Genomic DNA, 25,014 nt, shown 5'->3' on the forward strand with positions numbered 1-25,014 from the left:
TGCAAGATCTGAGCAGAGGAGTAGCGATATCTTGCTTCAATTGTACCAGAGCTTGGTTACCCTGCCTCCAGAGTATTCTGCGCAGTTTTGGCCTCATCTCAGTAAAGATGTTACTCCCATGGGGCTGAGGAGGGTTGCAATGAAGTTCCCTCGCTCAAGCCCAGGGTAGCAGGGCTGTCCTATGAACTGGCAGAGAGAGAGGTATACAGTCTGTACTCTCCATAGGTTTGAAGAATGAGAGGTTATCTCATTGAAACTTAGAAAATAAGGAATAGACAGGGCAGATGGAGGCAAGATATTTCACCTGACTGGGTAGTCTAGCACCAGGGGTCACAACTTAAAAGTAAGGACGATGCCATTTAGGACCGAGACGAGGAGAAATTTCTTTAGTAAGAGGATGGTATATCTTAGAAATTCTCTACCCAAGTGTTGGGGAAGCTCAATCTTTAAGAATATTTAAAGTAGAGGTTCATAAATTACACAATGCTTTCTCCAGCGCAATAAGGAACACGTAATAAATCTGTTTGAGCTAATGACACTCAAATCGTATGAACCAATTAACAAACAAAATCTTACTTAGTTAGTTCAAAACGATATCAGAGCGAGTTTGATATCTGTTCTGTCTGAGAGAGACTTAGTTAGGACTTGCCTTCTCACCCTGCCAGAGAGTGGAAAGTAGCAAACTAACAAACCTTCTGGCAGAACACAAACCGCTGAATTAATGAGCAACTGTTATAGTTCTCCTAGAACATGACACTGAATTCAATCATACTGTGGTATCATAAACGCCAGTTAATTTTCTATCATAGTAACGGAGTCTGGCCTGCTGAGTCAAGGATCTTCACCATAAAACCAGACCCTGTAAGGAGCCACCGGATCTGCAACTGCTAGGAACTGGACACCTGCCCGATCGTAAGAATCCTTAATGTTCACACCATGGCCATGCATGATTTACAGATGACAATGTATAAGATTAACAAATGTTATGTTTCTTATTTTGCAGAGTTAAAAACACTTGACCTGAAAGCATTATACTTTTGGTTCCAACATTTTTACTTCATCTTTGAGCAAGGATTTCATCCTTTCTACCATTAACTATGCTAATTGGTAGATTGTTGTCTGGCCTTGTATTACTTCTGTATCACAACAGTTTTCAGACAATGGTCTGGCTGGATTGCTTTTCTAAATAAAAAATTATATACTCATATGTGGGCCAAAGTTAGCAGCACCCTAACAGTTTCTAATATGAACTATATAATCTATTGGACCAGGAGTTTTTAATCCACTCCATATCATTTCTATCGTATGCATATTATTCCACCATTTTTGAAGAAGATTAATAGAACATTAATGCTTTATCACTAACAATAATTATGCTACATAACCTAAAAGGGAAGTGTTCAGATATGTCACCGAGTACCTGTATCTTCACTGATCTGAAATTAAGACCCACAAGCACTGTGTGTCATACTCAAATTATCAACTTTTAAGGGCTCAAAACAATGAACACTGGTTCGTTTCTAAAATGTTTCATCTTCCAATAGCCAACAGAACCCAAGTTTCACCTGGCCTGATCACTGTATCTCCATTCAGATGCACTTTTCCAATTTTTGTTAGCCTGCCCGACACTGCAGCTGTGTGATGGTCACAAATACCACAATGTCCTCAAAGAGATTTCCAAACAAATTTACTTGTAACGAGTACGTATATTATGTTATGCTGCTGACAACATAAAGCACACAACTAATTCTTCAGAACACAAGTACTGTGGAAAATGGTAAGTGACCAGAGCACATGAGAATCCATGAATACAAATTATCTCAATGTACTCCAGCAAAGGTCAAAATCAAAGATGACTGATAATTTCAGAATTTTATCGGTTATTTCTCCAGATGTGCAGTTTTAGACTAAAATAATGCTTTATAGCCAAACTAAAATTTTATGGCCAACTTATGCATTAACCACTAACTTCAACCAGACCGATTTCTTGATGGGAGTGGAGGAGAATCATGAATCAGTGTGCAAATGCAGCTAGACTTCTAAAATATTTAACTAAATTTTCAAATCACAACACTGTCCAACATATTTCTTTTTGCAAAAGTCTTAAGGAAATTTGTACTCAATGGATGTGAGCTCACTGGTGACTAGTCAGGCCAAGCCATGAGCAGCAGATTCACACAGTGGGTGCAAGTGGAGATGCCTGCTGCAGCACTGTGCTGAAGATATCAAGGTGTAGAGATGGAGGAAAACAGTGGGCCAGACAGCATCAGAGGCTGACGTTTCGGGTCTGGACCCTTCTTCAGGCTGAAGATAAGGTGTTTTCCAACATGCATCCCTGCTTCACATCATCAAGATTTGGAATGGACTCAAGGTCACTGTCCTGCTTGATCTGTCCATACTGATTATCATGAAGCTACCTCACAAAGGCCAGAAAGTCAGATGGACATCCAGGTTTCTGAAGGATTCCTAGGGATAAAATTAAACACTTGACCAGGCACTGTAAGAGTGAAGCATCAAGTACTGGAGGGAGTGCCTATTGTTACAGGTTTTGCCTTCCATAAGAAATAATTTTCATTTATATAAGCACTTTTGACGTAGTAAATAGTCAGAGGAACGTTAATGTGGAAGTGCGAGTGTTGGAACAGGATAGACAAAATCATAAGTCATGTGACACCGGGTTATTTGAAATCACAAGCTTTCAGAGTGCTGCAAAGGAGCGGCACTCCCAAGACCTACGATTTCTAACAAACCTGTTGGACGGAAAAGGGCAAGGCCACAAAATAATACTGAGAAGTTAAAATGAGAAATTACTGGGCTGGAACTTGGGACTAGTCTGATATGAGCTTAACAATTTTGAATCAGTTAAATTTTTGAGGGAGAATTTCTTTTTTGCTCCCAGGGGTTTTTTTTTTGGGGTGGGGGGGTGGAATCGGAGTCCACCATGGACATGTATTGAGTGCTTCAGCAGCCAAAACAGAAAATGGTACCAAGGTGTTGGTAGACAGTCTACAGTGACGGGAGTGTGGGGTAGAAATATACGACCAAAGTTTATCATATTAATCTAAGGTATCAAACGTTTCAGATGTACAAAGATTTTAAAGCACTATTCAAAGAAGTTCAGAGATGTTAACTTGATTTGAGCAATATTTATCCCTCAACCAATATAGTTATAGTAGAGTATCCAGTCATTACTGGTGATTCATTCATTCATTTGTGAGACCTTGCTGTGCATACTGACTGCTTTATTTGTCTATAGTTACAGCAATGATTATACTTAAAGAATTTTGTTGGCTCAGAAGGGTCTTAGGTTGCCCCAACATTGTTAAAAGGCATAACGCAAATAAGGCAATTTGGTTTAACACTGGACCACGTGCTATTATTTAAGTATTTCTTGGTTAGTTACTGCAAACTGTTAGACACATTACGCAGCTTAGGAGGCCAACTACAGATACATTATTGTAAAATGCAAAATGTGTAGCTTTGATAGAACAGCCACTCAAGATAGTTGCACCTTTCAGTCAGATCATGACTCATCTGTTTCTAACTCCCTATATCCATCCTTATTCTCAGTTCTAAATCCCTTAACAAAACAAAAAATCTTAATTATCTATCCTCAACAGTTTTTTTTGGAGGGGGAAAGAAAGACAGACAGACAGACAAGAGGGAAAACAGACCAGCAACTGAAAGACATAAAGAGGGAACAGAAGCAAATAAAATTAGGCACCTTAATTGATTTGAAAATAAACAAACAGCTGGAGATCAGAAAAGAGAAATGCTTAAAACAGAATGTTAACAGCGTAAATGAAATCTTTAGAGAATTAGGTAAGTTACAATGGGATTCTATTTACAAGCAGGAAGACACCTGTAACCTTTTTAAAAAAGAAGAAACACAGGTAACGGCTAATAAATGCAAACCAAGACAGACAGCAATAAGGAAAACTGCCAAAATGGAAATTAGGGAGCATGAGATAAAACTATTCCAAGTCAAGCTGGGGGGGGAAAAAACAGCTGAGGCTCAACTGAGTTGTCCACAGAGCATCAAGGTAGCCTTTTCTAATTACTGCCACTCTGTCTTAAACAAAGCCTGATGAGTCCATCCATTCAGATTTTCACCTAGTGAATGCTGCAGCACATCAGTTTAAACTGAAGTCCTTCATTATGCACAAGTATTTATGCCAGGCAAACAGCAAGCTGGTGAATCAACTTGAATGCAAAAACTAGGCAGGATAGTCAGCCAATGTGAAAATAAAAGTCCTCATTACCTGGGCAACAAACTGGAGCAATTAAAGCTATTCAGAGATAGTAGGAACTGTCGATGCTGGAGAATCTGAGGTAACAAGGTGTAGCGCTGTATGAACACAGCAGGCCAGCGGCATCAGAGGAGCAGGAAAGCAGACGTTTCAGGTCTGGACCCTTTTCAGAAATGGGGGGGCAGGAAGGAGATTCTGAAATAAATTGGGGGGGGGGGGGGAAAAAGAGAAGAGGTGGATAGAAGACGAATAAAGGAGCAGATAGGTGGAGAGGAGACGGATAGGTCAAAGAGGCGGGGATGGAGCCAGTAAAGGTGAGTGTAGCTGCAGAGTTAGGTGGGAATAGGTCAGTCCAGGGAGGACAGACAGGTCAGGAGGCGGGGACGAGCTGGGCTGGTGCTGGGATGAGGTCAGGGAGGGGAGATTTTCAAGCATGTGAAGTCCACATTGATTCCACTGGGCTGCAGGTTTCCCAAGCGTCTAGGTGCAGTTCCTGTAACCTTCAGGTAGCCTCGTTATGGCACTACAGGCAGCCCAGGATGGACATATCGTCCAAGGAGCGGGAGGGGGAGTTGAAATGGTTCACAACTGGAGGTGCAGTACTTTGTTGCGAACCCAGCGTAGACGTTCCACAAAGACACCTCCAAGCCTCTGCCTGGTTTCCCCAATGTAGAGGCCGCCACATTGGGAACAGTGGATACAGTATACAACGTTAGCAGATGTGCAGGTGAACATCTGCTTGATGTGGAAGGTCTTCTTGGGGCCTGGAATGGGGGTGAGGTAGAGGGAGGGTAAGTGTAGGGGCTGGTGTAGTATTTCCTGTGGTTGCAGGGAAAATTGCCATGGGTGGTGGGGCTATCCCCAACCAAAGACATTTTCCCTCTCCACCTTTATCTGCCTTCCGGAGGGACCACTCTCTCCGTGGATCCCTTGTCCGTTCCACACTCCCAACCAGCCCCACCACCCCCGGCACTTTTCCCTGCAACCACAGGAAGTGCTACAGCTGCCTCTGTCTGCTGTGTTCATCCAGCTCTACACCTTGTTATCGTAATTGAATCTGTATTTTTTTTAAAAAAGTAAGTACAATAGAACAAAATGAAATTGTGTAATAGTCACCGTACCACAAGGCCAGAAAGTCAAGATTCATGTCCCACCTGACCAGAGATGTGCCATAACATGTCCGAGTAGGGTAATTAAGGCAATTCCAAACGCCTCACACTCAAATCTTGTGAAAGTGGATGTACAAAGGGATCTAGGTGCCCCTGCATATCAGACAATGAAAGCAGATGGCAGGTGCAGCAAGCACTTAGGAAGGTAAATGGTCTCTTGGCTTCCAGTTCCAGAATATGAGAATTAAGAAGCAGGAATGTCTTGCACAATCATATAGAGACCATGCCTAAAGTACAGCATGTAGGTATAATCCTCCTACCTAAGAAAGGGTATATTTGCCATGGAGGTTCACTAGGTTGATATTGGGGATGGCAGAATTGTGTTTTAAGGATAGACTGGTTTGACTAGGCATGTATTCACTAGCGTTTAGAAGGATGGGGTGGGGGTAAATTCTAGCAGGGCAAGACACACTGCATGCAGTGAGGATGTTTATTCTGTGGTTGGAGAGTCCAAAGGATACAGTCTCAGCACGTGAGATAGGCTATTCAGAATTGAGATATGGTGTAATTTCTTTTCCCCCCAGTCAAAGGGTTGTGAACCTACCACAAAAACCTATGGAGGCCAAATCACTGACCATATGTAAGAAAGAGATAGTTCATTTAGATTTCAAGGGCATCAAGAGGTACATGGAAAAAGTGGGAATACGGCATTAGTACAGAGAATCAGCACGACTATACTGAATGGCAAGGCAGGCTCAAAGGGCCAAATGGCATACTCATGCTCCTTATTTCTGTTTCTATATAACTAACTTTGTGCCTTCAACCTAGAAGTTCATATAGATTGAATATAGCTGAGGCCCCAACACAAGATCCTCGTCACACCTCACTAGTGACAGCTTGTCAATTCAAGTGACCCATTTATTCTCTTTCTGTCCTTTAACGCTGTATCCAGGCTGAGACATTACCTTCAACCTCTTCAGCTCACTTTTGCAATAAGGTTTTGCAAGACAATTTAATGGAATGCTTCTAAATATCCAAATATATCACACTTACTAGTTTCTTTATCTACCCTATTAATCATATCCCCAAATCACTGAGAGCTGTCAAATACCATTCATATTGTGTTTAGATTTTCTAAGTGTCCTATTGCAATTTCCTTTGTGACAGATTAATTTCAATGCTTTCCTGGTGATTGGTAACAAGCTAGCCTGCAGTTCCACAACTTCTCTTTTTATCCCTTTTTCTAAAATTCAGCGATATTAGATTTACTACCCACCTCTCTCTTTCTCCTGCCTTAAGGAGGTTAAGACCTACCTATTGAACCACACTTTTGGCCATCTGCCCCACTGTCTTTATAACTCTTGTGTGAAGGGTCTTCGGATGTTTTATCACATTAGAGGCTCTATATAAACTGTTATTCCAGTCCACTGAGACTGTTCAAGAAATTTGGGAATGTTGCCTACCTTTTTGAACCTTAAGATTTAGGCCACTGGCTCCAGGAAATTTTTTCCAATATCTTTGCTTTACTCATGTCAAATAATTAATTTCCTGTTTCATTAAACCCTGATCTGCAACATTTCTGGCACATCTGCCTCCTCAGCAGTAAAGCACCACTCCCCCCAAAAAAACACCCATACTTAGTTAAAAAGTTTAACTCTCCCTTCTCTCCACAGATACTGCCAGAGCTGAGTTTCTCCAGCAATTTGTTTCATACTTACCTAATATTTGTCATTTTCATATTGCCCACCCTAATTTCTGCTGTCCTCAGCCTTGAATGGACTTGCAGTTACTTTTGTTACTCCTTTCCTTTTCACACACTTCGAGGCTTTTCTTAAATGTATTGCTGACTAGTCTATTTTCACTCTATTTGCTCTATCAATTTCTTGGTCATCCTATGCTAGTGCATAGATTCTCCCAATTCTCAAGATTACACCATTGTTGGCAACAAAATAAATGTTTAAGAACTAATATAACTAACTTCTCTGGTTAGCTATGGGCGGATTGATTGTCCCACAGAGGTTTTGTTTTTCACTGAATCTAAGAAATATTTCTTCAACCATCCACTATTGTTCATGTGCTGTTACACCTATCAATTTAATATCCAAATTCAACTTGGCCCCAAGTCAGGATGGTGAGTGGCTTGGAGGGGAACTTGGAGGCAGTGGTATTCCCATATAGCTATGCCCTTGTCCTTCTAGATGGAACTGGTCGTGGGTTTGGAAGGTGCTGTCTGAGGATCTTTGGTGAATTTCTGCAGTGCATCTTGTCAATAGTACACACTGCTGCTACTGAACGTCGATGGTGGAAGGAGTGAATGTTTGTGAATGCAGTACTAATCAAATGGACTGGATGGTGTCAAGCCTCTCAAGTGTTGTTGGGGCAGAACTCATTCAGGCAAGTGGAGAGTATTCCATCACGCTCCTGACTTGTGCCTTGTGGATGGCGGACAGGCTGTGAGGAATCAGGACCTGAGATACTTGACAAAGCTTAAGAATATATTGGTCTTGGGTTGCAATGTACATCCAAAATGATAGCTGAACTTAGAGTGTTACAAAGACACAACAAAGTGAGTTTGTATTCCTTGGTATGTAACAAGGTAAAAGATTGATCTAAGTTTCCAAGGTATTAACGTCAAAAAGGGTAGCAATGAACTATTTCGGCTGGCGTGGCAGTATTGGATAAAATAGATATAGCTCCAATTTGTTCACTTCACAAATGAAGTAGGGAAATACGTCCACACGCTAAGAATCAAAGACATTTGGAAGGCTCTTCCACAAACAACAACTGACACTACACGAATTGTTCATTTTAAATGTGACCTTGACAGGGTATGGTGCAAAGACAGATACACAGAGGTATTATGTCAAAACAGGAGAATAGATTTATGATGATAAACGTTTATTCCTACACTTGGACCTCTTGCTTGGAATTGCCTCCCTGAACCTTATGTCTTTTTGTCTCCTTTTCGAATTAACTACTTTTTTCCAAGCTTTTGGTCATCGGTTTTGATTATCTCCTCCAATGTGGTTAGTCAAACCTGACCCTGAACCATCCTGGTCAGGCAACTTGGGAGGTTTGATCATATACAAATACTAGTTATTAATCATTATTTACATGATTAACATTTCTGACATCAGTTTTCAAATTACATTTTACAAGCTTGCACCTATACCTCTCGGGCCTGCAGTCATCATCTCATTTGAAATCAGCATGGATTAAACTTTTCCATCCTGCTTGGTAGCCTGCAAAACCTACAAGTCCCAGATATTAATTGTCAAAGTTTTCCAAACCTCTTTTTAATTCAAATCATGACACTAGACATCCAGCTTTCTATCTGCTTCTTTGAGGGTTTTGATTTTTCTTTCTTGCTGTTAACAGTAAAAACCAAACAGAGGATTTGAAAGCATATTCTATTAGTTTAGTAATGAGACTCTATTTGTCTTGAGCACTTAATTAAGAACAGTTCCAGCATCACCTTCAGCTATTCCAACATTATTCACAAACCACATTTTTTTTCCTGTTCCAACGTACACATATCGAATGCAGATTATAGTTTTACAGCTATAGAGATGATGCAAAGAAAGATCAACTCTAAGCTGGAAAGGGCTCAGAATAGATTTACCAGGATGTTGCTGCAAATGGAAGGTTTGAGTTACGGGGACAGACTGGGGCTTTTCCCACTGGAGCAAGAGGAGTAGTGAACACAGTTATAAAGATGGTTAAATGGAATCAGAGACTAGCCTAGAACACTTGTTTTACAAACTAAAGACACATATAATGGGGTTTTCAACAGGCCATTATGATGATGACTGTTTTTGTTCCATATTAATGACATGTGTTTGAGGCATTATAGCAAAACTTGCAGATGACACAGAAGTATTAAGTATTCTGAACCGTGAGGACGATGTAAAGAACGCGAACAGGCTACTAGATTGAGCTAACGCTTCAACAAAATTTACTACACAGGTGGCTGAAGTCATATATTTTGGTAGGAAGAATAAGGACAGGCACTGAAATACAGTACAATTGTAAAGAAAGTACAAGCCTTGGGGACACGCACAAATTATTGAATGTGCTCAGGCATGTTAGGAATACTGTTGATAAGGCATTTGGGATCTTGGGTTGTACAAAGAGGGAGAGACAAAATATAAGAGTAAGGAAGTCATCACTCGGCTTTAAAAAAATACTAATTCAACCTCAACTGAGTACTGTGTTCAATTCTGGCCCACATTTTAGGAAAAATGTGAGGGTATTTGAGACTGTACAGAAAAAGACAGAACTCCAGGGTAAAGGGTCAAGTGGGTAAATTAAAGAAATGGGCTGTTCTCCTGAGAAGATTATGAGGTGATCAAAATCACAGTAAACCTGCAAAGTAAATTGGGATTTTTTTTATTTTCATTGTTAGAGGGGTCAAAATCAGAAGACATCCAGAGTACTGCAAGGGATCAACAAAAGAACTAAAAGTTCATGAACAGAAACCTTATATGGATCAAGAAATGCAATGGATGCAAATGTGGTGGAGCTTGGCTTTGGATTGCTCATCTGACTCATGGATACTGACTTTCAAATGGATAATTACATGAACAGACCAGATATGGGCTGGACTGAAAACAGGACTAAGTGAATTATTCTCAGGTAGAGTAGCCTCCTGTATTGGAACTAACCTACGTGTCCATGCTTAAACCATAGTTTAACCTACAAATTGCCAGTGGACAGTCAATGTGCGATAAATGAGCAACATTGGGCAAGACATCATTTGCACCGGTGGAGCCATACTGCTTCTACTTTCGGGAAAGTAGGGGAAGAAAACAGGAACGAAATTACACGTTCATGGGACGTTAAATGTGTTTTAGTAGTGGTTAGATTGCCAAAAAAGGCCTAGCTAGGAACCCCAGTGGCTCCCACCCCTCTCTCCACCCCCATCCCCGCGAAGGGGTGGGGGGGGGTCGCACTTTTCCGCTGATTAAATAAATTTTTAAAACACCAATAAGCCTTATCTCCCTCATCAATATATTTCCCCACTGTTCCCAAACCTTAATCTCTGAAAAGAGGACAACTGACATTCTTTCTGCGCCTCTTCTAGAGACGTTCAGGACGAACCTACATAAGGAAAATAACTTCGAAAAGATACCGTTAGTAAACGTGCAGAAAGCTTATTCCCGCCATAGCACTGGGCATGGCAAAACGACGGAGAAAACTTCAACAGTACATGTCTTCCCCTCTACCCCGAGGTATTCGGTATAAATTCCCAAAACCCGGGTGCGGCCTCGGAAACGTGGCCCAGCCATGTGCAGAAACAGGCGTAGGGCAGCGCCAATGTCTTGTTGAGGCTCCATATATTACAGGATCGAACGGAAGGCGCTGTCCTGCCAAGAACGGCCGGAAACCTTGCAAGATACAGCGGCGGCAAAACAAAAAACAGATTACCTGAAACGAGACATGAGCAGGAAAGTTGCAGGCCGGCGGCACCAAGTCGCGGAGGTGGCGGGAGGTAATGGACAAACCCGCAGGCCCTCGGCCTCTCACGCACAGTCACTCTCGGTAACTAACGCGCTTTCTCCGCAAGAGGCAGAGCGGAACCGCGGCGAGCCGCAGCCGCCCCTTCCGCTCGGCTAAGCCGGGCGGGACGCTGAGGGAGCGCCGCTTGACCCCACCGACAAGGCCGCTGTCTCGGCAAACCAGCCGAGGCCCTAGCGCTCAGAGCCGCTGTTCAGATGCAGCCAGCCTCCCGCCGGCGTCCCACTCTGCGGATTAACCTACCCGTCCGAGGTGGCGCGCTTCTTACTGGACGAGTAATCGTCCCCCAAGTCGACGCGGTGCCGCTTTGACATGTCTCCGCGTTCTAGAGCGGTCCGGGTGCGTTCCGATTCTGTCTCTCCGTTCGATCCCCTTCTGTTCCGGGTTCCGTCCCGATTGTTGCAGAAGCTCATGCGCAGGCAGCACCTCCTCTGATCACCTTGCACCTGTCTCCCTTACCTCTCTCGATATCCCTATCTACTTTCTTCACTTCCCGCTCCCCACTACAGCCCAGTGTTTAATGTATAAGACGAGCAGCCTCCAGCAACAGGCCCCGACGCAATGCCGGGCTTCTTCCCAACACTTCCACAAGATGGCGGCTCCCAGACCGAGACGTACCTCGTTCTGGCACGGTTACGCCGCGGAACCGCAGCAAGATGTTTTAACATTTTATTATTGAATGATCCTTGCGGTTTTAGTTTCATATAGCTTCTGTCAGATGTTATAAACTGTCCTGAGTTGTGTGAAGTCAACACAAAATGTACCGTTTCTGGGAGTAAGATTTGAAATCTACCTCATTTCCTGTCCTAAACACAAGCACGGTTATTTTCCCGTTGTTTCAATAATTGATAGACCTGAATTGAAACCGGTTACGAGATGACCTTTGTAAGTTTTTAAAAGCAGTCTATAACATTCTTTCCTCGATGCAGACGGAACAACAGAACAGCCATAGTCACAATCTTCAACTGAACTGCCGGTCATGGTTCTTCAATATTTGTGAGCAACCACATAACAGAGAGCTTTCAAAATTCACTTGGACAATGACAATGTAACTACTTCATGTTCAGTTCAAAGATAAATAACTTTTGATCATGCATATTTCAATTATTATTATCCTATGGGATGCAGGCTAGCAAAGTCTGTTAACTGTATAAACGCAGTTGGACTGAGTGGCTTGGTAGGCCATTTCAGACGGCAGTTAAATGGCAATCATTGTTGTGGATCCAGAGTCTCATGTAGACCAGACCAGAATGGCAGATTTTCTTCGCCAAAAAGGTTATAGTGAATAAGATGAGCTTTCACAGTCTATGACAGATTCGAGGTCACCACCAGTGAGACCAGTTTTCAATTGCAGATTTTATTAATTTGAATGTTAAATTCCATTAGCTGCTTTGGTCGGTTTTGAATCACTGTCCTTAGAATATTAACCTCAACCTCCTGGGTTACAAAGTCCAATGACATTACTATCACATCCACTATTGGGAAATGGATAGGTGGCTCTCTGTTACCAGAGTCTCTTGAATTGTATGTTGTCTCCGTGGTGCCAGGATCAGGGATGTCTCCGAGCAGCTATCAGGGCATTCTGAAGGAGAAGGGTGAACAGCCAACAGTCACGCCTCTTGTCAGTGCCAATGACTTGGGGAACAAAAGAACAAAAGAAATGAGGTCCTGGAACAGGAATTTAGAGAATTAGGTATAAGATTAAAGAGGAAGTTATAAGTTATAATCTCTGGATCACTTCGAGTGCCCTGTGCTATTTAGTATAAGACTCGAAAGATATGTCAGATGAATGTGTTGCTAAAGGGATGGTGTAGCAGGGAGCACTTTAAATTTTTGGATCATTGGGACAGCTTCTTGAGTAGGTGGTTACATCTACACTGGAATGGGTCCAACAACCTTGCTGCGAAATTTGTTCATGTTGTTGGGGAGGCTTTAAACTAATTTGATAGGGCAGGGGACAAGATGGATATAAAATCTGAAGCAAGTTCCAATCAGAAATAGAAGGAATGCTAGAATTGTCCATTAGGCAGAGGAGACATAGACAGGTTAAAGCACAAGAGGCCAAGAAAGCTAAATTGTATCTGTCTTAATGTAAGGATCTTGACTGATAAGGCAGATGAACTTAGAGCACTGATCAGCATGTGGGATATGATATTGTTGCAACCACCAAGACATGGTTGGAGGAAGGACCAGACTGGCAGCTCAACTTTCCAGGCCATAGAAGTTTCAGGCACAACAGTGAAAGATATTAGAGGTGGGGGCATGGCATTATCAATAAAAGAAACTACCTCTGCAGTAATGAAGGAAGATGTTGTAAAGAGGCCTTCAAATGAGCCCATCTGGACAGAGTTTAGAAATGAGAAAAGGGTTATTACTTTGCTGAGATTATACTACTGGCCTCCCAACTGTCCGAGGGAGATAGAAGAACAGAGGTGTGAGAGAAACAGGGTTACACTTGAAGGGAATTTCTGAAATTATTAGTCATCTTTGATTTTGACCTTTGCTGAAGTACGTTGAGATAATTTGTATTCATGGATTCTCATGTACTCTGGTCACTTACCATTTTCCACAGTACTTGTGTTCTGAAGAATTAGGTGTGTGCAAGATTATTGGCTTTATGTTGTCCTCGGGAATGAAGCCGGTCAAGTGGTTGAAGAGTTCATGGGTGATTGTTTTGGAGATGGTGACAATAATTCTGAGTTTAAAAGTCACTATGGAAAGGGATAAGGATAATACAGAAATTGAGCATCAAAACCAAGGGAAGGCCAATTTCAATAGTGTTAGTCTGGATCTGGCAAACATAGGCTGGAAGCAACTAGTTGCAATAAGTCTACATTTGGAAAGTGAGTCTTTTAAAAGCAGTACAGTGAGGATTCAGGACCAGCATGTTCTTCTAAGAGTGAGGGATCAAGGCAGCAAGTCCAGTGAACCCTGGCTGTCTAGGGGAGTGGGATGGGAATGGCCTAATGGTATTATCGCTATACTTTTAATCCAGGGACCCAGGTTCAAATCCCACCATGGCAAATGGTGGAATTTGAATTCAATAAAAATCTGGAATTAGGAGTCTAATGATGACCATGAATCCATTGTTGATTGTCAAGGAAAAATCCCATCTGGTTCACTGATGTTCTTGAGGGAGGGGAAACTGCTATCCTCATCTGACCTGGCTGACACGTGACTCCAAAACCACACCAATATTAACTGTTAACTACCCTCTGGGCAATTAGGGATTAGCAATAATGTTGATCCAGCCAGCAACACCCACATCCCATGAATGAATGTATTAAAAAAAGGATGTTCAGAGTTGAATAAAGAGAAAGAAGGAGGCCACATCAGGAACAAGGCAGTAAAAACAGGGGAAGCCCCTCAAAGGTATACAGAGCATAGGGGTAATAAGAACTGCCGAAGCTCAAGTCTGAGATAACAGTGTGGAGCTAGAGGAACACAGCAGACCAGGCAGCGTCAGAGGAGCAGGGAAGCTGACATTTCAGGTCGGGACCCTTCTTCAGAAATCTCCATTTCCTAAGAAAGGTCTAGGCCCAAAACGTCAGCTTTCCTGCTCCTCTGATGCTGCCTGGCCTGCTGTGAACTTCCAGCTCCACAGAGTGTAGGGAGTTGCTTAAAAAGTAAGTAGGAGGGCAAAGAGGGACCTTAGCCAGATAGTATTGTGGAAACCACTGATGCAATTTATAATTATGTTAAAAGTAAGAGAATTAGCAGGGAAAGAGTGGGGTCTATTAGAGACCAAAGGAGCAATCTGTGTTTACAGGCAGAGGGGAAAGACATTGTAGACGGTGATTTTAGCTGGGACATTGAGAACGTTAAGAATAATGAGGAGTATTACATGTTTTAGGAGGCATGAAGGCGCAAAATTCCAGGGGCCTGATTAGATGTATCCCAGGCTGCTATGGGCAACAATGGAAGGGAGCGCTAGAGCCCTGGCAGAGATATTTAATACTTTGCTGGCCACAGATGAAGTGCCAGATGTCTGGAAGATAGTTTTTGTGGTTCCTTTGTACAAGAAAAGCAGAGATAGGCCAGTTAATTACAAACCCAGTAGTCTGATGTACATATTAGGGAAATGATTGGAAAAAGCTCCGAGAGACAGGATTACACTTGTAGAGGCAGCGATTGATTAGGAATAGTCAACATGGATTGTTAGAGGAAAATCTTGTCTGACTAATGTGATTGATGTGGAGGTACCACTGTTGGACTGCGGTGGACAAGGTCAAAAGTCACATGACATCAGGTTATAGTCCAGCAAATCTGTTTGAAATCACAAGCTTTTTAAGCGCTGCTCCTTCATCAGGTGATGTGAAGAGAGCACCCAGGCACAGACTTTATAATCAGAAAGGTCAAAAGATCACTTGGTTTGTCTCCAGCACCACCTTATTTTTAAGTTTTTGAAATGATCTCTCTGTCTCAAGTAATCTGATTGGAGGTCATCCCTTCACTTGTTATTCAGCCTCTCGACACTCCAGTCACACCATTTGTCTAATCTTTTAATCTCTATAATCAGTCCTGAAGAAGGGTGATACCCGGCATGTTGACTGCTCCTTTCCTCCAGATGCTGCCTGGTCTGCTGTGTTCTTCCAGCCTCCTGTTTGACAGCCTTGGATTCCAGCACTTGCAGTTTTTTTTTTGTCTCTAGGGGATGATGTTGTGAGGGTTACTTTTGTAACTGGAAACCTGTGACCAGCGGTGTACGCGGGGTTTGGTCCTGGGATCTTTGCTGTGTTTTACATACATTAACAACTTAAATGTAAACGGGAAGATATAACTAGTGAGATCATAGATGATATGAAAATTGGTACTGTTGTTGATAGTGAGGATGACTGACTCGGGGTACAGTCTGATTTTTGTGCTGCTGTTAAACTGGACAAAGTAATAGCAGATTAAATTTAATTCTGATAAGTGCAAGGTGATACATTTTAGGAAGGACATACACAATGAGTGACAAATCCCTAGGGAGTCCTCAGGATCAAAGGAACCTTGGTGCATAAGTCCATTGTTCCTTGAAGGTGACAGGACAGGCAGATAGGGTGGTGAAGAAGGCATATAGGATGTGTGCCTTCATTAGCTAGGGCTAGAATATAGTAGCTAGGAAGTCATATTCTAACTTTATAAAGTGATTGGTTTGGCCAAGATGGAATACTGTGTACAGTTCTGGTCACCACACTTTCAGAAGGACATGATTACCCTGAGATTCATCAGGATGTGGCTGGGATGAAAAGTCTGGATAGGCTGGGTTTGCTTTCCTTGGAGCAGAAGGAGGTAGAGGGGACATCTGTTTCAGGTATATAAAATTATGAGAGGCATAGACAGGGTAGATGTGTCTAAGACCAAAAAGCACAAGTTTAAGAAGAGGAGTAGGTGGTTTATAAGAGACCTGAGAAAAAATGTTCTCACCCAGAGGCCGGTAGAAATATCGAATACACTGCCAGAGGCAGTGTTGAAGGCAGGTACTTTGACACATTAAGAGGCATCTGGATGGGAGCATGTAAGATGCAGGTTATGGTCCAAGTGCAGGTAAATGGGTTTAGTGTAATTTTCCAACCAACAAGAACAGAGACATGGTGGGCCAAAGGGCCTGCTCCTCTGTTGTATGACTCTTAGAATTTAATGACCTGACATAGAATGTATATTGTAAATATTAAGACTATTAGATATTAACATTTTGTTGGGCAAAATTGTACCTTGGTTCATATTGTGTTACATTTTGGCAGGTATAATGTTGTATCACTTCACACTTCTCAGTGTTAAATTTAAATTTGGCATAAAATACAGGAACAGAATTAGGCCATTCAGCCCATCGTGTCTGATCTGCCATTCGATCATTGCTGTTGTGTTTCACTCAATGACATGGCCTCCACAACCCTTTATGGCAATGAGTGCCACAGATTCATCACCCTCTGGCCGAAGAAATTCCTTCTTATCCTAATTCTAAAGGGTCATCCCTTCGCTGAGACTGTGCCATCAGGTCCTTGTCTTGCCAACTAGTAGAAACATCTTCTCCATGTTAGTTCTATCTGGGTCTCTCAGTATTCTATAAGTTTCAATAATATCCTCCCTCATTCTTCTAAACTCCATTGAGTTCAGACAGAGAGCCCTCAATCACTCCACATATTACAAGCCCTTCATTCCCGAGATCATTTTTGTAAACTTGCTGTGGACCCCCTCCAATGCCAGCAGATAATTTCTTTGATACAAGGCCTAAAACTGTTCACAGTATTTCAAATAAAAACCGGAAGAACTGCAGATGCTGTAAGTCGGAAACAAAAACAGAAATTGCTTGAAAATCTCAGCAGGTCTGGCAGCATCTGCGAAGAGAAATCAAAGTTAACAGATCAGATCCAGTCTCTTCTTCAGAGTTCTGAAAACTTAAGTTATGAGGATAGATTGAAGAAACTGAGAGTGTTCTCCTTTGAGAGAAGAAATCTAGTATGAGTTTGACAGAGAGTTTCAAAATCAGCTGGACAGAGTGTATAAGGAGATGCTGTTACCAGTCATAAAAGAAACAAAAATCAGGGCATAGACTTAGTGATGTACAAAAGAAGCAAGAATGATGTGAGAAAAACCTTTTTCACACAGCATGTGTTTGGATATGGAATGCACTATCTGGAAGTGTGATGGAGACAGGTTCAATTAAGGCATTCAAAAGGGTATTGGAGGATTATTTAGATATAAATGGTGTACAAGAATATGGGGATAAGGCAGAAGATTGGCACTGGCCAATATAGATGTAGGTATGATGGGCTGAATGGCCTTCTTTTACATCATTAGCAGTAGTAAGTAATTGCTGTGGTATCTACTTTCATCTCCCTTAATACCTGTCTCTCTCTCTCTCTCATTCCTGGAGAAAACAGCCTACAATAGAGCAGAGAGAGTCAAGATGGTTGGTGGGCTGCCTGCTACATGCTCCTCACTTACTATGTGGACAACATCCTGAATCTGACCACCCTGAGAGGTTGTCTGACATCTCCAAACCCTTAGATTGGTGTCAGAAACCAATCTATGTACTCAGTACCCTGACTGACGAAGGTAAGCATGCCAAATGCCTTCTTTAACACCTTTATCCAATTGTGTTACCACTTTTGTGGAGCTGTGGACACTGTCTTCTATGGCCTAGTATCCGACTTGCCAACTCACCATGGATTCCATGCAATTTGATCTTCTTGGGACCTTGTCAAATGCTTCAGTAAAGTCCATGTAGACAACATCCACTGCCTTACCCTTATCAATCAACTTCATCACTTCTTCAAAAATACTCAATCAAGTTTGTTAGACAAGAGCTCCCCTGCATAAAGCCCTGCTGACTGTACCTAATAAGCTCCTTCTTCTCCAAATGCAAGTAAATCCTGTCTCTAAAATCTTCCCTAATAATTTCCCCATCGCTAATGTAAGGATCTCCGGCCTATGATGTCCTGGATTGGCCCTGTCACCCTTCAAGAACAAAGAAACAACATTGGCTAATCTTCAAGCATCTCAGACCTCATCCATGGTTAAAGAGGATACAAAGATCTCACTCAAGGCCCCAGCAATCTTCTCCCTTGTCTCCTTAAGTTTCCTAGCATAGATCCTATTGGGTCCTGGGATGTACTCCTTAAGGACCTCAGCCACTTCCTCAGGCTCCACATATAAATTCCCTTGTTTCTGAGTAGACTTATCCTTTCTCTAGTTACCCTCCTGCGCCTAATATATATATAAAATGCTTCAGGATTTTCTTAATCCTACTTACCAAGGTCACTTCATTGTCCTTTCTAGCCCTCCAAATTTCTTATTTAAGTTCTTTCTGCTTACTTTATATTCCTCAAGGACCTTGTTTGATTTCTGTTTCATAAATCTTACATGTGCATCCTTTTTTCTGGTAATTAAACTTACAACATCTTTCATATCCAAGGTTCTCGAATCTTGCCATCCATATCTTTCATCCTCACAGGAACATGCTGTCCTGAACTCTGGTCAACTGGCTTTTAAAAGCCTTCCACATGTGAGATGTGGATTTACCTTTCAACAACCGTGCTGAATCCAATTTCCAATCCAATTCCTGCCTAATACTTGTGTGATTAGCCTTTCCCAAGTTTAACAGTTTCAACCAACAACCAGTCTTATTCTTTTCCATAGCTATCTTACAGATTTAAGATCACTGTTCCCAAAATGGTCTCCCACTGAAACATTGATCACCTGCCAGACTCATTCCCCCATACAGGGTCTAAAATGGCCACTTCCCTGGTTGGACCTGCAGGCAAAAGGAATTTGTTTAATTTGGCATCATATTCAGCACAACAATATGGGATGAAGGGTCCATTCCTGTGCTGTATAGTTCCATAGATAATGGGAACTGCAGATGCTGGAGAATTCCACGATAATAAAATGTGAGACTGGATGAACACAGCAGGCTAAGCAGCATCTCAGGAGCACAAAAGCTGACGTTTCGGGCCTAGACCCTTCATCAGATGCATCATCTCTGATGAAGGGTCTAGGCCCAAAACGTCAGCTTTTGTGCTCCTGAGATGCTGCTTGGCCTGCTTTGTTCATCCAGTCTCACATTTTATTATCCTGTATAGTTCCATATTCTGTGTGACTATCTATATATGATTTCTAGAATCCCTCCCCAATTCATCTAACAAATTCTGCTCCACCTAAGTCCTTGGTACTAAGCGAGCCCCAGTGAATGTTGAGAAAATTAAAATCATCTACTATGGCAACCCTGTTGTTTTCACATCTTTCCATGATTTGCTTACAAATGTTCCTCTATTTCCCACTGGCTATTGGAAGGCCTATAGCATAATACCATCATAGAGACTACATATTTTCTCATTCCTAAGTTCTACCCGTATTGCTCATTTGAATGAGTCCTCCAAGATGTCTGCTTTTAGCTGAATTCTCTTATGCACAAAGAAACCTTCCCACAGCTCAATGTTCTTCTGGTCAGACAATGGCTCCTGTTCCCCAGTTGTTCAGCATCTATCAAACCATCTCATTACCGGCTCAAATTGAGCACAGCACAGCATGCCAGGACAGAGCAACACACTATCAGACTATACTAGAGAGCTAGCCTGGACTACACCAAACTGATGATCCAGAATTTCAGCAGCCCTGTTCCACTATACCCTGATCACAATACGTGTGCACCAATTTGGTGTTGTGCACTGACCATTCCATTACATTCATCAGAGTTGATCACAATACATATGTGACATATAATGCAGTAATGTTCCCCTTGTCCCCCAACACCCTTAGAATCTTCTACAAATGCTGGTGAACTTTTGCAGAATTTGTTTCTTTTTAAGTTATTGCCACTAATTTCTGCATCACTAAGATGACCATATTATTTGGATATGCACCAGTGGCAGAGTGCAATCCACCTTTGACCAGCATTTGATACATAAGCATGTTCCCTCTGCAAGAATTGCAAATGTGCAAAGAAATTTCGTTGTAATTTGCAAAGTCACACTTTCAGTATGTGCTCCTTGAATGACTTGACATACAGCAGATGTATATCCCACATTTTCCTATCAAAGACACTGACTCTGTCGACACAGGCTCTGCCCGTACAGGCCCGGCCATTTTTCAGTTGCTTTGCACATCTAAAGTAAAGTAAGAGATGGCAGGGATGCAACTCAGAATGGATGCCATCAGCACCATTTCATAGCTTGATGTACCCTCAAAAATCTCCATATCCCTTCTTGCACCACACCACCCTGACAGCCTATTTCCACCCTGCCCATAAAGTGGAGATCCACCACGTTGAACATCATCTGCAGCTGTCTTCCCTGTCTCCTGGGCCCTAACATTACACCTTAATCAAGCTCAACCTACTCCTGTATGCTCCCCCAGTAGAGGCCACAGATGTCCTGCAGTTCCTCCTCCTGTAGTTTACCATGCCTTGCTTGCCGAACCACATGTCTCCATACACCTTGAGCTTGCCCACAACACCACCCTTGTTCCCACTTATACAAATGCCTATTTTTCCTTCAGCCTTGTCTCTCCCACCCCTTTTGGTAGTGGTCCCTTCCACTATCCGCACAGGTCCCTTTGCACCCTTCTTAACAGTTGACATACGGTCTCAGAATTATACCCATAAGACCACAAGACGTAGGAGTGGAAGTATGGCCATTCGGCCCATCAGGTCCACTCCGCCATTTAAATCATGGCTGATGGGCATTTCAACTCCACTTCCCTGCACTCTCCCCGTAGCCCTTGATTCCTTCAGAAATCAAGAATTTGTTGATCTCTGCCTTGAAGGCATCCAATGTCCTGGCCTCCACTGCACCCCGTGGCAATGAATTCCACAAGCCCACCACTCTCTGGCTGAAGAAATGTCGTCTCATTTCAGTTTTAAATTTAGTCCCTCTAATTTTGAGGCTGTGCCCACGGGTCCTAGTCTCCCCGCCTAACAGAAACAACTTCCTAGCGTCCACCCCTTATAAACCATAAATTATCTTGTAAGTTTCTATTAGATCTCCCCTCAACCTTCTAAACTCTAATGATTACAATCCCAGGATCCTTAGCCTTTCATCATACGTTAAACCTACCATTCCAGGGATCATCCGTGTGAATCTCCGCTGGACACGCTCCAGGACTAGTATGTCCTTCCTGAGGTGTGGGGCCCAAGATTGGACACGGTATTCTAAATGGGGCCTAACTAGAGCTTTATAAAGCCTCAGAAGCACATCGCTGCTTTTATATTCCAACCGTCTTGAGACCTTTGGTCACCTTCGATAAGCAGCCCCTCAACATGACTGACTAGATGCCTGACTGCTGTCTTTGCAGGTGTCTGACTGACCATACACAACAAGATGCACCATTGCACACTCCCTGGACAATATTTGACAGGGAAGATCCCAAGTTGATGACAGACAGTGATCAAACCCCTAGACTGTGTACAGACTGTGCCCTTGACTGACAGTACCGGGACCCCGTGAATGACAGTGCCTCCATGCTCCCCCCCACTTTGACTGGATTGAAGATTAGCCCCAGACACTTTTTGACATGGTCGTTTTGTTGAATATGCAAGCAGTGTGTTCACTGTGCCATCAGCTGGCTCATGCTGTAGGTTTTAGACTGACATAGAAAATAGCCATAGGAGTAAGCCATTCTGACCTTCAGGCCTGCACCACCATTCAATATGTTCATGGCTGATAATGCAATTTCAATATCCCACTTCTGCTTTCTCTCCATATGCCTTGCTCCCTTTAGCCACAAGAGCTCCCTCTTGAATATTCAGCTCCCTCTTGAATATATCTAATGAACTCATCCCAACAGCTTTCTGTGGGAGAGAATTCCACAGGTTCACAACTCTGCGTGAAGAAAGTCTTTCTCATCTAAGTTCTGATGGCTTACCCCTTATTCTGGACGAAGTCTGGACTTACCCAACGTCAGGAACATTCTTCCCACGTCTAACCTGTCCAGTCCCATCAGCATTCTTTGTTTCTATACTATCTCCCTCATTCTTCCAAATTCTGGTGAATACAAGTCCAGTCGATCCAGTCTATCTTCATATGTCAGTCCTGCCATCCCAGGAATCAGCCTGGTGAACTTTCGCTGAACTCCCTCAATAGCAAGAATATCCTTCTGAGACTAGGAGACCAAAACTGCACACAATACTCAAGATGTGGCCTCACCAAGGCCCTGTTTCACTGCAGCAAGACAATCCTACTCCAAACGCAAATCCTCTCACTAAGAAGGAGAGCATGCCATTTGCTTTCTTCACTGCCTGCAGCACCTGCATGCCAACCTTCAGCAAGAATTCCACCATGACACCCAGGTCTCGTTGTACCTCACCTTTTCCCAAATTGCCACCATTCAGATAATAATCTGCCTTCCTGTTTTTGTCACAAAGTGAATAACCTCACATTTATCCACAATATATTGCATTTGCCAAGTATTTGTCTACTCAGCTAATCTGTCCAAGTCACCCTGCAGCCTCTAGTATCCTCTTCACAGCACACACTGCCACCCAGCTTTGTGACATCTGCAAATTTGGAAATATTGTGTATAATGCCTTCATCCAAATCAATTTACATTGTGAACATCTGGGGTACCAGCACTGAACCATGCGATACCCCACTCATCACTGCCTGCCACTCTGAAAAGGACCAATTTAATCCAACTCCCTGCTTCCTATTTGCCAAACATTTCTATGCGTTACATCATGACACCATGAGCTTTAATTTTGCTGACATCTCAGTGTGCCCTGCAGTAAGATTTCCCCCGACCCATGAACGGAGTCCTACAAACAGCTAGGCTGTAATCTGTGCAGAAGAGCTCACTGATATGGCAGTACCAATAGCCTTTGGGTCTGGCTGAAGGCCCAAGATGCTAACTGGCATGGCATGACAAGGAAGGCAAGGCAGTACATGGATGCTAGAGCATGCAGGTAGGTGCGAAGCGAATCAGTACTAAGAGAGAAGGGATTAGGCCTGAGATGCAGCCTGGCCCAATCTGTGAGCAGGGTGCTTGTCCCTGTGCACAAAATATTTTTGCTGCAGTCATTCAATGCTAGTTGCCAAGTGCCCTGCAATGCAGGTCTTATTTTCTAAGTGGTCTGCAAGAGTATCTGAGAAGTGCCATGAGTGTTGTGAGGGATTGATAAATAACAGATTCCAATATCTGTAGATGAGGGGTGCATGTGATCTGTGCCCATGGATCACGTCCTAAGCAAATGGAGGCTCTTTGGAGAGACAGCAAGTTGAAGTCACCAGGTTCCTATTCTGTTTCTAAATCAAGATTTACTAATGCGTAATTTGTTTGGATAGCTTGATAAATAGTAACCTGAATATTAATGAAACAAAAACCAAAAGACTTGCAAATGCTGGAAATCAGGAACAAAAACAGAAGTTGCCGGAAAATCTCAGCAGGTCTGGCAGCATTTGTGAAGACAAAATCAGAGTTAATGTTTCAGGTCCGGTGAGCCTTCCCAAGGTGCCCCTTTCCAGCAACTTCTACTAATGAAGCAAGTTAGGCTGTAAATAGGCATTTACCTCAAGTAGTAATCCTCCCTAATTGCCAACTCACTGCTGCCTAGTGGGGAACATCTCACCAGTGAGTAAATGACTAAAAGATGGCACAAGGTGCACCCGGCATTGAGATGGGCTTCGCCAGATCTCTCATCCGATTCTGCCACAAACATCACCACAGCCAACATCACTGATGCCCAGGTAAGATTCTGATCTGTCTGGTGGACAGAATGAGCCACTGACTGGATATTCACAACAGTGTGTGTCAGACAAAGTGCTGATGGCTCATATAAACATGTAGCATCTTATTTTTCTATCTTTTGATAGATTTAACTGTCAGAAACCTTGTTTAGTTTGAGAGCTTACAGATTTTCCAGACCATATGGTTTTCTTGTGTGTGTATATTAAATGATGATTTAGAATGTTTAGTTTCTAAAATTGTCTCTTTCTTTGCTAAATACTGCGCTTGTTTGATGCTGTGCATTTTTTTCAGTTGATTTGTTGCTTCATTATATTTAAATATCTATCAGTTCTAAATCTCTTTTATAACATTACAGTTTGCACCAATAGCTGTTTTCAATTGTGCTTTCTTCCAGTCTGTGCTTAAGGAACAGCTGATTTCTGTTTGCCACTTCATTGTTTCTTCGGCATCTTGATGCATATTATTGAAATTAAAGAATACATATGTTTTTGTTGGTTTTTCAAGCAACAATTATTCCACCTCAGTAAAGACAGTTTGATTTGTTTTCGAGTAACATAGTTGAGTTTCAGGGCCTCAACCCATAATAGGATCTAATGTAAAGGTTCTGATGTCATTTGGCTGATGAATGAAATGTAATGCAATCTTATAATGACTCGATAAGCTTCCATATTGTTTACAGTTACTTTCTTAATTATAGAAAAAGCATGTTTTGAAGGGGTGAACTCAGGCCTACAAAATTGCTGGACTTTTGAGAAAAAAGTGATTCTACACCTATGCAATTTTGTTTTGTGACATTAAAGGTACTATGTAGATCCAAGTTGTTGGAGTTATTGCATTTTTTTGCCTTTTAGTTCTTTGTATTTTTATCAGGAACATTATATCAGATCACTGCTGTCAATGGTGCCTCACTTTCCATTGCCTGCAGATTGGTTGGTGATTCACTTTACTGACTTAGGATCTTGCATTCCTAGACA

General features: G+C 42.4%; 2 protein-coding genes across 3 annotated transcripts in view; one reads left to right on the forward strand and one right to left on the reverse strand.

The window, feature by feature from the left end:
• The window catches only part of dhx15 (DEAH (Asp-Glu-Ala-His) box helicase 15), an 89,613-nt gene extending 78,110 nt beyond the window's left edge, over window positions 1-11,503 (reverse strand). The window contains exon 1 of one of the 2 annotated variants that reach the window (XM_048523020.1): window positions 11,120-11,503. In XM_048523020.1, coding sequence (XP_048378977.1) covers window positions 11,120-11,289 — 170 coding nt within the window. In that variant the 5' untranslated portion in view covers window positions 11,290-11,503. Of the gene's footprint in view, window positions 1-10,786; window positions 11,089-11,119 lie in introns of those variants that run through there. The other variant, XM_048523835.2, reaches the window with a different exon arrangement.
• Window positions 10,783-25,014, forward strand: part of LOC125449016 (extracellular superoxide dismutase [Cu-Zn]-like) — a 35,753-nt gene continuing 21,521 nt past the window's right edge. The window contains exons 1-3 of the mRNA XM_048524930.2: window positions 10,783-10,900; window positions 11,806-11,924; window positions 17,736-17,917. The gene's annotated coding sequence lies outside the window, so the exon portion shown is untranslated. The remainder of the gene's footprint in view (window positions 10,901-11,805; window positions 11,925-17,735; window positions 17,918-25,014) is intronic.

This window comes from Stegostoma tigrinum, chromosome 1 (genome assembly GCF_030684315.1).
Source record: "Stegostoma tigrinum isolate sSteTig4 chromosome 1, sSteTig4.hap1, whole genome shotgun sequence".
Taxonomy (NCBI): domain Eukaryota; kingdom Metazoa; phylum Chordata; class Chondrichthyes; order Orectolobiformes; family Stegostomatidae; genus Stegostoma; species Stegostoma tigrinum.